General features: G+C 48.0%; 2 protein-coding genes across 2 annotated transcripts in view; one reads left to right on the forward strand and one right to left on the reverse strand.

Moving 5' to 3' along the window:
- LOC149359781 (neprilysin-2-like) overlaps positions 1–17,514 on the reverse strand; it is a gene marked incomplete at its 5' end in the record, with an annotated part of 123,335 nt that overhangs the window by 11,776 nt on the left and 94,045 nt on the right. Inside the window, one exon of the mRNA XM_089571904.1 lies at positions 1,738–1,809. Coding sequence (XP_089428030.1) covers positions 1,738–1,809 — 72 coding nt within the window. The remainder of the gene's footprint in view (positions 1–1,737; positions 1,810–17,514) is intronic.
- LOC149359782 (uncharacterized) lies at positions 12,088–13,873 on the forward strand. Its single transcript, XM_089569142.1, has one exon. The coding sequence runs from the start codon at positions 12,264–12,266 to the stop codon at positions 13,608–13,610; it is 1,347 nt and encodes a 448-aa protein (XP_089425268.1). The 5' UTR covers positions 12,088–12,263; the 3' UTR covers positions 13,611–13,873.

Consider the following 17,514-nt stretch of genomic DNA (forward strand, 5'->3'; position numbering starts at 1 on the left):
ACGTACGATTACGGTACCTGTCGCAGCTTAACGCACATCGCTGATGCAGTGGCATCGTGAAGAACGCGTCTGCTCCCAGCGCCAAGACGAGCACTAGAGAACAGGAGGAGTAATTGCTCCCACCCAAACACAGTCATTTGGTTACACGGGAAAGCTGCGCAGCTTTCAGAGAAACTGCGCAGTTGAATAAAATTTCAACATGGTCCAGATATCGAACTCGGGACTTCTGCCGGTCCTAGATAGCCGCTATATCTGCTAAGCTAACCATGGCTCCTATCAGATGCCAGGGCAAGGCCCGAGTGATGAACAGCTCCATGTAGGAACCGTGCCCTCGAGGTACAGCAGAAATAAAGGAGTGCCACAACTCCCTAGAAGTCCTCGGTAGCTTAGCCAAGAAGAGCGAATTTCCTGGACAGGCGCTGGTTCTGGGTTCGGTTCCACGAATCAGGGGGGATTTTCCGTCAAGTGAGGAGCTTCTGCGAGAGCTTTACCTTTCGTATAGCCGTATGGCTGCGCTTGGGTGGATGGCAGTGAGTAATTACTTTTTAGTTCGAATCTATACTCCACAATGGGGGATATTCCTAAACGTACTGGATGAATAGGAGAGCGTGGGAAAATAAGTGAGATGTAACTGCCTTCTATTCGTTGTATTAATGTCTTTGCAGACAACCTGAACGTCCGGACCTTAACAGATTTTATATACTGACGACATTACACAGAAGAATAGCGAAGCAACGGTAGCGTGAATGTTCTTTCAACGAGGTGGCGTCAAGGAGTGGCTGGCTCAGTGCTGATCGCTGTAACCGCCTTGTTTTGGAATATTCTTCGTTTCGCAGTTCCTAAAAATATGGGATGCATGAAACCTTTATGGAGTTGCTGTGGTGGCAACTGTCATACTTTGAGAAGGCTTGAAGGCTCAAATGCGGCCTTAAAGAAAGTTATTTCGCACTGCCAATCGATCGCATCGTTTTATTCTTTTCTGTTCTTCGTTTGCAGGCGGTTTTGCGCCTTGCCCAGGCTTGGATGTTTGTCTTGAGCCAAAATAATTATTCGCGCGAAAATTCTTCTCATTTTTCTCCTAATATTTAAAATTCCCTGAAAACTTATGAACATTGAATTGAGGGCCAATCTGGGACCGAGAAATCTCTGAAAAAGGAAAATTCTTTGAAAGTAACATCACTGAATTAGAAGGGTAATAATCATCACTTTACATGGGGTTTCAGTGAATGCCTTCACTAATTTTTAAAAGTAAGCTTTTTGAGTAAAGTTCAGTTTTCCCCGGCATAGTAATAACAGTGTGGCTGACGTCAGAAAGCCGGCGAATCATGTTAACTATAGTAAAGTTAATAATTAAATTTCAATACTTATTTTTTCTTTAACTATAACATATGTACCTTTCCGTTCAACTTCTGTCACGTTACGCGGAGCACCCTGTACGACCTCCCCCCTCCCCCCCCCCCCCCCCCCCCCTACATTTTTCTCTCCCTATCCGCCCTTCACTGGTTTTGCAAGTTGGTCAAAACTTGGCAGTGACCACGCCTTGCCTTTCCAAACATACTCCTGAACATAACGCAATCGCGAGACGTAATTAAGTGGTAACTGCCGTTGTGAACGAGCACTGCGCGGAACTCGAGCCAAAGCTACACTCAAGCCAAAACACATCGCTAAAACTTCTTTGAGGCCACCCGCATTACAGTCACAACACCAGTCATCGTAGGTGTAGTGTGCACCACTCACACTTATCTTCGGCGGCGACGACAGGTATCCTGGTCGCTTGCGCTTGCGCGTCCGTGAGTCCCCGCTCTTGACCTGTGACACAAGCGCCAAAGGGAAGGTGTGGCTGTGAGGGTTTATGCAATAGCCAGTGCATGTCGGCGGCATCGATATATCTAGGAAAAAAAACTCCCGCCTTCTAATGCGGTTATCAACGACCAAAGTTGGTAGACGGGTCCTCGAGGATCTTCACACAGCGCTGCCACCCACGACAGAAAGACAGAGGGGACATTCCCAAGGACTGGAGAAATAAACTACTAGTTAAATCAATACCAGAAAACATGCATCCCAAGTACAATCGAGGTAGGAGTGAAGCCAGAGCTATAGCTATAGAGAAATATTACGGCAGCAAAAAAGGCACGTATTATGTAGACGTTGCGGGCCATACGCAGCAGGGCACCTGCACCGTCGCGGTCATCATCATCATCATCATCATCATCATCAGCCTGACTACACCCACTGCAGGGCAAAGGCCTCTCCCATGTCTCTCCAATTAACCCTGTCCTTTGTCAGTTGCCGCCACTGTATCCCTGCAAACTTCTTAATCTCATCCGCCCACCTAACTTTCTGCCGTCCCCTGCTACGTTTGCTTTCTCTTGGAATCCACTCCGTTACCCTTAAGGACCAGCGGTTATCTTGCCTTCGCATTACATGCCCTGCCCAAGCCCATTTCTTCCTCTTGATTTCAACTAAGATGTCATTAACCCGCGTTTGTTCCCTCACCCACTCCGCCCTCTTCCGATCTCTTAACGTTACACCTATCATTTTCCTTTCCATAGCTCGCTGCGTTGTTCTTAACTTAAGCTGAACCCTCTTTGTTAGCCTCCACGTTTCTGCCCCATAGGTGAGTACCGGTAGGATACAGCTGTTGTATACTTTTCTCTTCAGGGATATTGGTAAGCTACCATTCATGATCTGAGAGAACCTACCATATGCGCTCCACCCCATTCGTATTCTTCTAGTTATTTCCCTCTCATGATCCGGATCTGCGGTGACTACCTGCCCTAAGTAGACATATTCTCTTACTACTTCCAGCACCTCGCTACCAATTGCGAACTGCTGTTCCCTTGCTAGGCTGTTGAACATTACTTTGGTTTTCTGCATGTTAATTCTTAGCCCCACCGTTCTGCTCTGCCTGTCTAACTGATTGATCATGCTTTGCAGTTCTTGTCCTGAGTGGCTTAGCAAGGCAATGTCATCAGCGAATCGCAAATTACTCAGGTATTCTCCATTAACTCTTATCCCCAACTGTTCCCATTCCAGTCCCCGGAATACCTCCTGTAAGCAGGCAGTCGCGGTCACGGTCATACATGAGGGAAAGCAGGTGGATGGACTCTCGGTGAAAACTAGTAAAGTTGCGTTAGCTGAGGAAGTGGTGATAGCGCTGGCAGCCACTCACTCCGACGCCACGAACATAATTTCAGATCCTCAACACGCCTGTCCAAATTATATGAGGGGAAGAATAGCGCCGTTTGCCAGCAAAATTGTAGCAAAAGCGCAACTTAGCTCAGTGCAGAGAACAAAACGGTTGGCGTGGGTGCCCGGACACCAGGGAATAGATGGGAACGAGGCTGAGCACACAGCCGCCCGAGCGTCTCTACCCCGGAGTTCCACTGAATTTCCAGACTCTGTCGGGATTCCTGTACCGAATCCGCTTACCACATATGCGGACATTACAGCGTATCTGCGCTTCAGCAGACAGACGTTCCCAGAGCCCACCAAGGGCCTGCATGGATAGAACTGAGGAACGACTACTCAGAAGGCTGCAAACGGGGTCGTTCCTAAGCCCTGCGATCCTAAAACCCATAGACCCGACTTCTTCGGGTTACTGTAAATTTTGTGAGATGTGGGCAGACGGATACAATAAGCTATTTGCCTGCCAGGAAAATACTTGAATAAAGAGAGTAAATCAGCAAACGAGAAAAGGCTGGGAGGTGACCTTGTCCGACTTCTTGGATCTGGAGTCCCAGAGGGCTCTGGTTGAAAAAGCGCGGGCAGCAGCTACCGCCAATGGTGTCCGGGAATGAGGACTACCACCCAGGCAAGGGAGCGGTGAAACCCTCCACTTTCCTCTAAAACCCGCCCCAGCGAATCCATTAAAGTTCCAATAAAGGTTTACCGCATTTCTTTCGGCACGACTAACCGACAGCGATAACTGTTAGGGGCGATTGGGGGCGTAGACACAATTTAGGCTTCAAGGCCCAAGTTCGAGCCGCCTGCCATAAATGCTCGCTGGTTTGAGGTGCTTCGAGGGGAAATGCACATGTTTGTTTACATTGGCACACGTGAGAAGTTAAGACAAGGAGCTTTCTGTATACATGTCAAGAAGGTATTTGTTCAATTGCGAAAGCATGCTCGTGGCATGTGAACGGACTTCAAAAATTAAGATGAACCAAGATTGCTCGATGAAGCTCAGTAACTAGCGGTGGTGAAGCACCCCGTGTTTCAAGTCAGAAAGCCCGGGAGGATAGAAGCCTGTGTCTTGAAGGTTGCGAAGACGCAGGGACTGAGACTAAGGCAATACCCAGGTACGAGCAGAGTGTTAGGTTCGCTTACAGGGAAATGGTTTGGTTTGTTTTGGTTTATGAGGTTTAACTTCCCAAAGTGACTCAGGCTATGAGGGACGCCGTAGTGGAGGGCTCCGGAAATTTCGACCACCTGGGGTTCTTTAACGTGCACTGACATAATGGGCGGAACAAGTTACTGAAAACGGGTATGGGATCATGGTCACCGCCTCCTGGTGAGATGTGATTTCATGCGTCCTCAACCTCCTGTTCCTTTTTGCCGAGGGTTTCAACTCTCTCCACACTGTGCAATCATTCAATGAGTTGGCTGCATCTTCGGGCGTCCGCCATATCGAGAGGCATGTTGAAGCACGTCAGTCAGCCATTCAAGGGAAGTGTGAGAACACTCGCCTGTACTGCAGGCAGTGACGATCCTTGTCCGGGAAAGCACCACCGCAGAAATGCACTCCTCCCTTCTCTGGCTATAGCTGTCCATCTTAAAGGGAGGGAAAATGCGTGGCCGCTCCTTCGTGAAGGGGTCATTGTTCCCCTATCCACTTCTTAATTCAATCCAGGGGTACGGCGGTTGTCCGAATTATAGCTTCATGCGTTGGTCGCTTTAGCTCTGAAACGCTTGCTTGTTATCTAAAGCGGCACAAAAGACAAGTTTGAAGGTCGCACGCTAGAAGCCATGCGATAGGAACACAAAGAAAGCCGATCCACTCACGCTGCTGTCGCTGCGTCTGGCTGGCTTTCCCAGTGTGTCCTCCGAGCGAACGGCTGGCTCGGCCACCGGAGGCAACGATGGCGTCGGCTGCTGGCCAGCAGGGCTGTCTTCTCCTTCTTGCTGCTGTCCACTCTGGTTGTCCGGATCCATGGTACTAATCACGACGCGCCGTTGGGGGTAGAAAGAGTCCCGCAGAACGAACGGCCTTCTTCAATGGCTTCCGCCTGTGTCGCGTGCATGTGCACGTGGCTATTTCTTCGTCCTCTTTCTCTTCGCCTCATCGAAGGAGAACAACACGTCATCAGATGCAGTAGCGGTATTTAATCTCGTGATTTTTCGTCTTGGTTTAGGCTCAATGCTTGGTGCACATTTTTCTTTTGCTATAGTTAGCTGATCTCCAAAAATTGTGCCAAGAGTCAGGCTGACAGACTGAAGGCATGCAGACATTTATTCGTAATTTTGGTGCTCAGCTTCTCTAACTGTGGTGATCCTATATAATATTCAAGCAGTCCGGTATAGCAGTAAACATATGTGAAGAAGAGTGTACCTCAGCGCAAAATTTAAACTTTTTTTTTTAACTGAGTGGTGTCTGAGTGGCGCCTGCGGTGCTCTCGTCAAAAATCTCGAAATTGGTACGATGACAACTAAACCATCTCCGCCGGGCAGGGAAACGCAAATCACGCGCCCTGGCCTTGGTGTAGTTTATGCGCAGTAGTCTGCCACTTGCTGCTGAGCAATAGAAATCGCATCCGCTTTAATTTTTGACCCTCTTGAATGTAGCCGCACTTATCTACAGCTTCAGCGTAACACAACACTTCCCCTAACACAGTTTCTTCCCTTGCATCACGCGCTTTTACGACACAGCACGAGACCTTTAGGTTACGTCATATAACACAGCTTGTTGACAGAAACACGAAGAATGGTGCGTAGGCCATCGTGTATACCGTGTACCTGCACGGCTCTTCGTGCAATGTTTTTATATGCTGAGTATTCCCTCGGGACATAAAAGAAAAAAAGAAAACTTTGAGATCACCGCGGCTACCTGCATTGGAGCAATGCGAAAGCTAAACGTACACACACTTAATCAATTTTCCGTGGCTGTTCTGACGTCCATGTAGTATGTCGGCGTCCGTGGCTATTTTGACGTCGAAGTGTATTTTTTCACGCTTAATTAATTAAGTAATGAAACCTGATCAAACAAATTTTTCCCGCGGCCACAATTTATCACACACAATCTGTCACAATCACACTTTCACACGTTTATCTTCAGAGAACGACGTAATAGTGCGGACAGGTTTTGCGTACACGTTTTGCGGACACTTTTTGCTGACGTAACAGAGCCATATAATGATTTCGCATTGATAACAACAGCAGGATTGCCGATAGATTAAGCCAAGCAGGGAGCGCTATGCACTTTGCACATGCAGGTATAATAGGTACCGGTTTGGTTTGGTTTATGGGGTTTAACGTCCCAAAGTGATTCGGGCTATGAGAGACGCCGTAGTGAAGGGCTCCGCAAATTTCGACCACCTGGGGTTCTTTAACGTGCCCTGACATCGCACAGTACACGGGCCTCTAGAATTTCTCCTCCAAAGAAATTCAACCCCCGCGGCCGGGATCGAACCCGCGTCTTTCGTGTCAGCAGCCGAGCACCATAACCACTGAGCCACCGGGGCGGCATAACAGGTACCATAAAAAGCAGTATATTCAAATGAGAGTATCCCTGCTGTCAGGTGCCGAATCATGTTGGTGGCAAAACGTACTACAGGACACCCAGGGCGTCTAACCGGGTCTCCAAAGCGAGGTCGATTGCGAATAACTGCCCGATGTCAGGGCCACCCACTGAAATGCGACCCCTCCAAGGTGGGTATGATGGCAGGATACAATGACCACCCACAGCGGGAATAGTGCACGCCAGCAACGCCACAGGTGTTGTTTTTTGTCGATAAAGAAGGGGCGATGTCCTGGTTCGCTGTGCGAATAGTACTTTTTCAAAACAGAATGGAATACGAATAGCGCACTTTTGCTGCCGAATAGATTACGAATGAGGATGGTAAAAACCGAATCGAACAGTAATAGAATTCACCCCAATTGAATACGAATCGAATATTTTTACGTACCTTCACTACGTTTGCGAATATTGGTACGAAGGAATAACCGCGCGAAACAGCGAATTGCAAGCGGGAGCGCTGTGGTGCGCCGCTGTAACTAATGGAATTATATAATTCCATTCCATTCTCTCGGGGGTACGCAACTCGAAGTCTATACCGTCTTGTTATTCGCACACGACCTGGGAATCGCCACTAAAAGCATGGCGCTCCTAGCGGCGTCTGACGGCAAAAAAAGTTTAGGTCACTCTTCCAGGCTTCCCCATCACCGCGCATGATTTGCCGATTGTGCGGGTGCGCGCTTATTTCTGAGGTGACAGCGACCGAAAAGGAATTAACATGTTTGGCATTCGAGGTAATGGGCATGCACGTCCGACGCCGCACGATATGCTTGACGCGGGCTGATGGCGTAAAGCCCAGCTACCACGTGGAGCTGATGATGAATACTTCGCCTTTTTTTTTGTCGGAAATTAGCGCCTTCTGAAGTATCCGACAGGTGTTTTTGTTTTCCTGGAGATCGCATGGTGCCTCCCTTGTGTGTCAGTTCAAGCGGGCAGCGGCAGAAGCGTGCGTAAAAAGTGCTTCGAAGCAGGCATATACGGTGAACACGCTGATTGAAGACCGACAATCGCTTTCACCTCCTAAGCCGAATTATATAAGCTAGTGGCATGTAGTTGAACTATAGAGGAGCACCGCTCGTAGCCCTCAACATGACTGATGCTTGAACCGCAGCACACAATTAATCGACCCAATATTGGCAAATGTACTGGTAAAGGCTGGTCGTAGAAAAATGTCAGAGTGAAACCGTCCATTTCCAATATTGGGCCCAATACGTGTGCTGCAGAGGCGTCTATTTCCGCCGCGCTGTCCCCTTATATATTGGATACTCAGTCTGTGTCCTCAATATTCAGGGTGTTTCACCTAAGACTTCACACAATTTACAAATATAGACTATTTGTTAGAAGAGCGCTTTTTTTCGGCATAGCATTTCCAGTGGTTTAGTACATCAGAAAACAGCTAAGACGTATTTTACTCGCATTCTGGTTAACTAATATTGAACAGTTAACTTTTTAACTATTAATGTTAGGCTCCTTAATTATTGAGAGGCGTGTAGCCCACCGTAAGCAATATCGATATCAGCTTTTCGAACTTAGAAAACGCGGTTGCCCTCGGCGCTGTGGAAAAAGAAATTTTGGCTACACCGCACCAAAATACATGTGCCTTAAAGACGCTTGCAGGCAAAGCAACATCTCCAGTGCAAGTAACTCGTCCAAATAGCCAAAAATTGTTGGGCCACACCGTCGAGGGTAACCGGGGAACAAAATTAAAAAAACTGATATAAATATTACTTACGGTGGGCTACACGCCTCTCAATAATTAAGGGACCTAAGAATAGTAGTTAAAAAGTTAACTGCTCAATATTAGTTAACCAGCCTGCTAGTTAGCCCGTCTTTGCTGTATTCTGACGTAATACTTATCTGACAATGCTATGACAGAAAAACCCTCTTCTGACTCAAAAAGCCTATTTTTAAAAATTATGCAAAATCTTAGGTGAAACGCCCTTACACGAGGGACAGGGGCAACGCGATAGTTCACAGGTGACGTTTGTTACGAGTACCGTGTACGGACCAATATATCGGATGAAGAATTTTTCGCACTAACCGGGGGGTGTGCACTGGAACTCACAGCAACACGTTATTGCCAGGGAAGAAAGACAGCGAAGTGGGTGAAGTCATGGGTGCCTTTCCGGGAGTATTTGTAGGCGTCGGTAAACAGGCGGGCAGCGGTAGGGCAGCAAGCAATACGGGAAGTAAATTCTTCGTGGGAGAGCACTGATGAGGTTGTGAGGGCAGAGAAGAAAGGTGCTTCGAGAGTGAAGGTAGGCTGGGGGCCATGCACAAGGAAAAAAACTGGGAGAAGCTGGTTATTCTTCCCTCGGCAGTATTTTTGTAAGCAAAGATAATGAAGGGGAGCATGATGCACCATTTGGTGTGGTGCGAAGAGCTACGCTCAAATTTCTCATTACCGATTATCGTAATCGTGTGTCAATTCTTTATTTGATTAATTGCGCTAATGATCTTTCATTAACACCACATATAAAAAATAGAAACATAGTCCCCTGTGCTTTCCTTGCTGACTGCTGGCTTCCTTTATATGCATGTCCTAACGAGCCTCTCATTTCTCTTCCTTTGTCTGCTCAATATCTTAAGGAGGGCCTTGGGTCTGTCAGTCTTGATGCCACGGTAGCATAAGAGAGTTCTCGCACAGCTTCCACCCTCACCGTTTTCCACGTTCTACGTGGCGCTCGCGGTAAAACAGGACGTACTAGGCCCAAGGGGACGAGGGTGGCGTTAGTGAACACTCTCAAGATTATATTGCAGCAACATAAACACACCGAAAGTAGAAGATTAGACAGCCACCAAACTAAATCAGTTGGTAGAGCTAAGTACGCGAAATTCAGAGGTCGTGGGTTCGGATCCACATCTGCGGATCGTGGATGTTTTTTCTTTCGAATAAATTATCTTTCTGTCAAAATATCATTACACTATTAATATCCAATTGATTCAATTCATAAATTACAAGGAAAACATTCCCTCGTGATTTCGTTGGTTTCGCGGTGGCAGTTGGCTTTCTTCATGTCACCTTTTATGTCATGCTTTTGTTATCTGACCACTCGCTGCACACCTGATGTTTGTTGTCCACGGTTCCGTGTGGGAGGAACAGTGCATTACTAAAACTCATCACAAAAATTGACTGGCGCGATCATTACGTGTTTTAGCAACCATGCGTCACTAAAATGAACTAAAATATTGGCTAGCACAGCCCGGCATAGGTAAGCCAACACACAAAACTCTGCTGGAGCAATGCTGCCGGAGGGCCCCACTCTGGAAAGGAGAGTGAAGTGCACATTATTAGGACTGGCCTCCCACCCAGTCAACACTGTAGGGACTCGGGCATCTCAGCCTGCTGCTGCTGTTGCGTAGACCTTAACGATGAAACGGCCAAGGCGACGGTGAGTCAACGAAACATTTCTGTACACAATATACAAGGGCGTTACAAAATCGGCGCAGGGGCCGAGAGCACAACAGCTCGCACAATGGAGCGCGGCGATGCCCAGGGTGAACGTCTCTCCCGCTCGAGGTCTCCGTCTGCCCCCCGTCTGCCGCTCCTGTTCAGCGCGGCTCGGGTTTTATAACCTCCGGTGACGGTTGCAGTAACCAGCTGTTCGGACCCTCCAATGAGGTCACGACACTGGCCACCGTTTGAATTGGACGAATGGACGAGAAGGGCTCGGCTGTTGAAAGTTAGCAGCCCGGAAAGTGCTGCTGGCGAAGCGTCGGTTGAGACCACGGTGTAAGAATATACTATTCTTGCACCGTGGTTGAGAATCGAGCCGACGCTAGCGAGGAAAGGGATAGGGAATTGCGCCGGGTGAGCCGGGATGAATCATGTAGCAAGACTCGACATGTCCGCGAGTCCGGGCTTCCCGCGATGGCGGGCACACGGCGCTACGGAGGCCAGCGGAATGTGTGCTCGGGCATAACAACATGCACAAAAAACCGGCGACGTCCCAGCATAAGCCTCCGACGAGTATCGTGTATCACGCATCGGTGGTGCGCGTATGTTTACGTTCCCGCGGCCCACGTGCTACAGAGGGCAAAACATGTCTAGAACGACTGAGCTGTGTGTTCTGCAGCTCCCAAAGCTGCTGTGACCAGGCAGGCAAAAAATGACGGTGAAATCCTACGAGTTTAACTGCACGTGCTTACATCCAGACCATTTTTAACAAAATTTTATTGCTAGATATCGCGTGTTCAGCTGGAAACCCTCCCAGAACATGTTTTAGACAAGCGTTTTGCCTTTTGTACATTGGCTGGCGTTCAGACAGCGGGTTCAAGAATAAATGAGCTAGACAAGCTATGCGGTGAGCAGTAGACCTCACACCATAGCAAACAAAATGAAACATGAACAGTTATTACGACCTCCTTCCTGGTATTAGAAGGGAACGATCCTGCCATCAACAAAAGAAAAGCGGGCGAATTCCCGCCGTACCACATGCAGTAAGGGTATCGAGTCTCCTTTAGAAGCCGCGTTTGAACGCAAGACAAGTTAGTAAGGAGCTGCCAACGACGAAAAATACGTAAGTAGGCATAGGGACAGTCCCCATCCGTCGCCAGAATGTTCGTTTAAATCATGGCCTCGTCGTCGGTGTCCATGGCCGCGAACCCTTCCTGCACACCACACATCGCTATGCTGCTGCTACCTCTCCTGCACCACACGAATGGTACACGAATGGAATTCGAAGAATTCCAGGAGAGAACAACGCATCTGCAAATGTAGCGGCACAAATGCAGCACGGATCCACACCACTGCATCGAGTGACTATACATTTCGACTGGTATAAAAACTCCGCGCCAACCCAAACGTCGCTGAAAGCCGCATTAGCACAAGGAAAACGCGTAAGTGTCCGGTGAATTTTTCTCGCGGTCTCGCCGAGAAGAATTCTTCGCTTAACTGGGTTTCCTTCGCGAATGCAGCGTGGCGGTCTGCTACGCAGTAGTAGCGACTGATCACTACGGGGTTAGATCAGTGGCAGTACCCAAGCTTATTATTGCGCCTCGGATCCGTGCCAGTTGCGCCACAGAAGCATATCGCGACCAATTAAGACGAGGCAGTGAAGTCTTATTCGAAGGAAATGCTCACTTTCTAAGCAAACAGAGGCAGCGGCTGATCGGAGCAAGTTTTGGCGGACTCAGCGTTGATACTCTGGCCACTAGATGGCGACACGGGTAGGGGCGAACTGAGCAAACTGCATGCATAGTAGAAATAAAAAAAATTACAAGGAAGCACCACGTGCGGTACTATACGGCCCTATTTTTTTGTCTTTTATTATTTTTCTTCGTAACTTACTAAACTTTTGGTATTTTCGCTTGACTTCCGCGAACGACTTCGTGCGCAGCCAACACGACGGGCGCAGCGCTGCGGCGCGGCAGCGACGACAACGCGGGCAACACTGTGCACCCCGTCTCTGGCTGTTTTTTCACAGTTGTTTCATGGTTATATGCTCGCGCTAATTTTGCTCGTTGTAGCGCGTGGTTGCCCGTTTGTTGCCAGTGGGCTGCGTGGAGTTTGGCGCTTTTTGTGTTTGAAATGGCTTCTGCGAGTTTCGGAAAAGAAGACGAACCTGCGCTGAGCGGGGATGCTCCTGCGTCAAGTGCACCTGTTGCACCAAAATGTCGACCGCGACAGTACCCATCGGAGTGGTTCGAGGCACACCCGGGCTCGAAGCCAACCGTTTGCGTGCCGCAGTGCTTCGCATCCGAGGACGACCTCGTGAAAGCCGTGGCAGAGGGTCTGGCTACAGGGCGCTTGCCTGTTGAGTACGCTGTCCAGTTTATGTACGTCGAAGGTGCGAAGATCAAGGCCCCCTTGGATAGAGATTGGGTGTCGTTCGGACTGACCATTGGACGCGCGGGCGAGGAGATATCGCCGTGGGACCTGTTGGCCGTAAGCCAAGTGCCGGGATCGAGCGCTGTTGTGGATGCTGCGAAGCCGGCTGCGGTGGAAGATATTGGACACGCAGAAAATCGTAAGGGCCTTTTCGCTGTCGTCGTATGCATGTACCGCATTCTCGAAGCCAAGGGCATACGAACCACTGCTAGTGTGCTGCGTTTACAAGAGCGACTGAAGAAGATCTTGGAACCTGAACCTTTCTACCGTACAGCGTCCTACTTGGACCGGGGTGGTGAGAATTTCGCCGACTGGCTGAACAACGAATCTTACCTGTCGTTAATCGCCGGTTTGGACATGTTCCTGAATCACTTCCCCCTTCACGAAATGCAACGCGTACGAGCCGGTACGCTGTCATCAAGATACAAGTACTGCGCCGTCCTTCAAGATATTACCCATCTACACAAGACGTCAGGAACGGAATACAATGATTTGATCCAGTGGCTTTGCTTTCCGTGCATTACAGAGGAAATGAATGCGATCTTTAAGACAGGACAAGAACTCCTGGGTTGGAACTCTTACAGCCCTTACCTCATAGACCTTCGGCTATGTCGCCGGTCACCGTACTCGGCGGCCTTGAACCCGCTCGTTCATTACTGGTGCCACGCGTCCGCCGCCATGGCTGAGCCTACCTGCAGCAAGTCCTTGAACGCAAGGATCACGTCTGACGAAGATCTCGCCCAGGTGACAGACATGGCCATGGTATTCGCCTATGCACAAACTCGATGCGACGTTGGGGTATGTTTATTCCCAAGCAAGGAATTTGCTGAAAGCTATATCCGCAAGAGGGAAGCGGCCATAGCAGCCCGAGACATCCGGGAGCCACCGAATACGACACGCGTCGACGTCTGGAAACGGCACCTCTCGGCGATCGGTTTCACTGTTCACCCCTCAATTGCCGAGTTCGCCCGGGGCCAAGTTCAGAAATTCCGCAACGTGCGAGAAGGCACGGTGGGAGCCAAGTTGATCGAACTTATATTGAAGTGAAATATGAGGCGTCCTACTCATGAGCGAGTGCTGACTTCTGTGTGAAACAGATAATGACTGAACTAAAGAAAGAAAGAAAACAGCAAAAGAACTCGTGCTGTCGTTATTGAGATTGTGTGGGATTCGTCAAAAATGCATATTCATCTGCCAGTATACGTTCGTTTCGATATCTGCAGCCACGCTCGTTATTTTGATTTTTGTATGGCTAAATAAAGCCGCTGGTTCTGTATTTTTGTCCATTGATTAAAAAAAAACGGAATTGAGTCGGCTGTGCACATGACTTTGTTACATTTCGCAGTTACATTCGCATCTTTGATTCAGGTGTGCCATTGCTGATATTTGGATTTCGAAGCGGTTTATGGTAGGGGGTGGGCGCATGTTCAAAATTTTAGAATAACGAATGGAATATCGTTGTGTTCGGTTCACTGAAAACGTCAAAATGTGCATGTTGAAAATTATTGTAAGCGAATCGAATCCATTCCCAACTTTCCGGACAGTTTTCGAACAAGTGGCGCAATGTTCTAATAAAGTATGGCATAGTTTCTTTCGAGAACTGTACAAAAATATTTGGAGGGATTTAATGTATAGTTAAACAGCGTAGAAGTGCGAAAACACGCGTATAGGCTGGTTGGCCCATGGTTTTATTTTCGTGGGTAGTCGATAAGTTTGGCGAAGATATTAGTTCGACAGTAGTGTTAGTTGATGTGCAATGAGGATGTGCAATGCACAGCGCGAGAGCCTGTACAGTAGTTGCAGTTTTAGTTGAAGAAGATGACAATGTGCAGTGCGCCGCGTGAGTGTGTGCTGCAGTTTAACGCGAGGAGTGGTCGACTGCAACGATAGCCCAGTGCTGTCCCGCAGTGGCCAGCGAAGTTAACCGGTTCGCGCCGCCGCGGGTTGGAATCCCAGTCGCGGCAATATTTTATTTATTTATTTATGGTTTGGTCAAGGTCGCCTTCAAGGTCAAGTTTCACACGAACTCTTGAGCCGGTTACACCTCGTGAAGTAGTGCTTTCGCAGTGAGAATGAGACCCTTTCTGACGTCACACGCCATGCTGCCTCGATAGTTCTGGGTCGGTAGGGTTCAGCGCCGTGACTCCGCCGATTCCTGTGGCAACTTGTAAGTTTCATAGCTAAGGCTTTCAAGACTGGGAAACGCTACAGGTTTCAGTCTGGTTTCACTATGCCCGCCTTTACTCACGATATCCGGGGCCATGGCTTGAATTCTCTTCCCTCTCATCAGCCGAGGTTTGGCGCTGTTTTTTAGTCGCTGTATAGTCATCACGAACATAAGGTAATCTTCCTTGGCGTTTGACTTGACGGTCAAAGAACTAATGCACCGACTTCGTGTTGCGAGCTCTTAAGTTGAGATCAGCGTTGCGCATTTCGATGATTACTGCTTTAATCGCATGAGGTCACTACGTCTCCCTTCGTGCCAGTCACACTAAAGCTGTTGATCCCCCCTCGCGCACGTATACTGCTGCCCACCGGCGTTCCTTGTTCAGACAGGAGTTGGAATGGGAATGGTTGGAATGGTCTGCCTGGCGCAGCCTCACTCCACGCCAGCGCCGTTCATTTAAATAACGCCATCGAAATTATTGTGCTCGAAACCCAGTGTAATTCATTCCGTGTTAATATTTTGTATTGCATTGGGTTTCCCTTCATGTATTACCCCTGTCAAGGGCATTTGATGTGTGCAATAAATAAATAAATAAATAAATGAACAAATTCATCAAGCCATGGTTCCAGCTTAAATATTTCGCACGAATATTCTTCTAGGAATATTCGCATGAGTTGCATATAATCACACAAAGAGTCGATTCGTGTTCAATTAGGTTCTCTCAGTAATCTAATCGTAATCCATCATGTTTTTTTTCTGCAGTATAAGCATTAGATTAGTTTCTAAAGTCTCACATTCGCTCACCACTAGTTTATGGCAAAACTAATTGGTTACGTCGGTGTCAAGTCCTCACCCAACTGTTTCCAATTCAGTATTTCGCCTTAAAAAAATTGGACCTGTGGTTGGTCCTAGTTAGGCATTTTTCGAGGGCATCTCCGTCTCTCGCATCCGTAGTGTAGGGTTAGCATGTAAAATACGTACGGAAGTCAAGTGGAGGAACCAGCCACTCAAGGAAGCAGTCCGATTAATGTTTACTGAAGCACCTTCAGCTTGCATTTCGCTTCCAAAGGCATTCACAAGCGCGTGAACTCGCTCCAATGCAAACAAAGGTACCGTCATCTTCCCTCAGCCTCACGCTATGAGGGGAGGGTGAGAGAGAGAGGAGAAACGGACTGTAAAAGCAGCCCTAAATCTGCCTCATGCGGCAAAAGCCTCCTTGTGGCCCATGAATCTCACTTCAGCTATAGAGAAATACGAAATTGAATACACGAAGCCAGTTGAATGTGCTCATGGAGGAATCCGACTGCGAATTGAATGCCGCATCCTCTTAAACAATGGAAGGGAGTGATTTAACGAGCTGGCTATGCTAGTTAGTGCTTTGTGCGTACAAAAAAAAAGAGGCCGGGTGCGCAAAGCTGTATACTGATATATGGAAGGGATTCTGCAGGGAATAATTATAACATTATGATTAAGGGAAATGCATAGTTATAGAATCTATATGTATGAGCTCAAAGGCTTTAAGGGGCTGTATGATGAGGTTTTACGTTGTTTCTTTAGTGCTGTGTTGACATGGAATACAAATATTGAGTCCTGGGAAGAATACGGTCGCAGCACAAGAAACAGTAGTGGCCGTTCAACCAACTCGCAATGCTAACATATATTTTTTCTGCTCGTAAGTAGATGCTTTATGATAATATATAATATTATATTTATTCTTGCTTATCTTTATGCCCTTCGATGAATTTTGTGGGAAAGGAGCTGAATATTAGGTTAGAAAACGCCCATGTCCTGCTTGCCATTCATCAAGTCGTTCCCGTTAAAGATAAATTAGGTTTGATACCAAGTTTCCCATTTGTTCTGTGGGAAACTTGGTATCAAACCTAATTTATCTTTAACGGGAACCAAGTTTCCCATTTGTTCTGTGCCGCCGCGGTGGCTCAGTGGCTATGGTGCTCGGCTGCTGACCCGAAAGACGCGGGTTCGATCCCGGCCGCGGCGGCTGAATTTCTTTGGAGGAGAAATTCGAGGCCCGTGTACTGTGCGATGTCAGTGCACGTTAAAGAACCCCAGGTGGTCGAAATTTCCGGAGCCCTCTACTACGGCGTCTCTCATAGCCTTAGTCGCTTTGGGACGTTAAACCCCATAAACCAACCAACCAACCATTTGTTCTGTTTGAATAACGTTTTTTTTTTTTTAACATGCCGGCACGAAGAAAGGAAGTTCAGTTCCACTGAATTTGGTTTCGATGCAGCTCGATGAATTTGACTCAATGATTTTGTCGTCATCGCTTGAAACATTGACGGTCACGTGAAAAGGCTTCGGCCAGTACTGGAGGCAATCAAGTCGTCAAGGCTGCGCTTTAAGCCACAAAAAACGTCCTTTCGCTTATGAGAAGCTGCTATTTCGAAATGCGTGAACTGGAATCCTGATCTCCAGTCGCTGATGCCACCAGCGAAAACTGGCATTCTCAGTGGTTTACGTCCTCATGGCAAGGTACCGGCAGAGCTGATATAGCAATGTTAAACAAAATCCGAAACAACACGATTTCTTGCGGCACTCCTCGCGACAGGATTTTCGTGCTGCTAAATGTCTTTCCGAGGCGTCTTAACATCCTAGGATCCCAGAGAAGTCTTTGAAAGCAGAGATTAAGGGGTTCTGTTCTAGTACATGTCTTTAGAATACATGTGAATGCTGAATGAGCGAGGCCGCTAACAAAAGACAACACCCCTGCCGCGGTGGCTCAGTGGTTATGGCACTCGGCTGCTGACCCGAAAGACGCCAATT

This window comes from Amblyomma mixtum, chromosome 2, assembly GCF_055824585.1.
Source record: "Amblyomma mixtum isolate Tamu chromosome 2, ASM5582458v1, whole genome shotgun sequence".
Lineage (NCBI taxonomy): Eukaryota > Metazoa > Arthropoda > Arachnida > Ixodida > Ixodidae > Amblyomma > Amblyomma mixtum.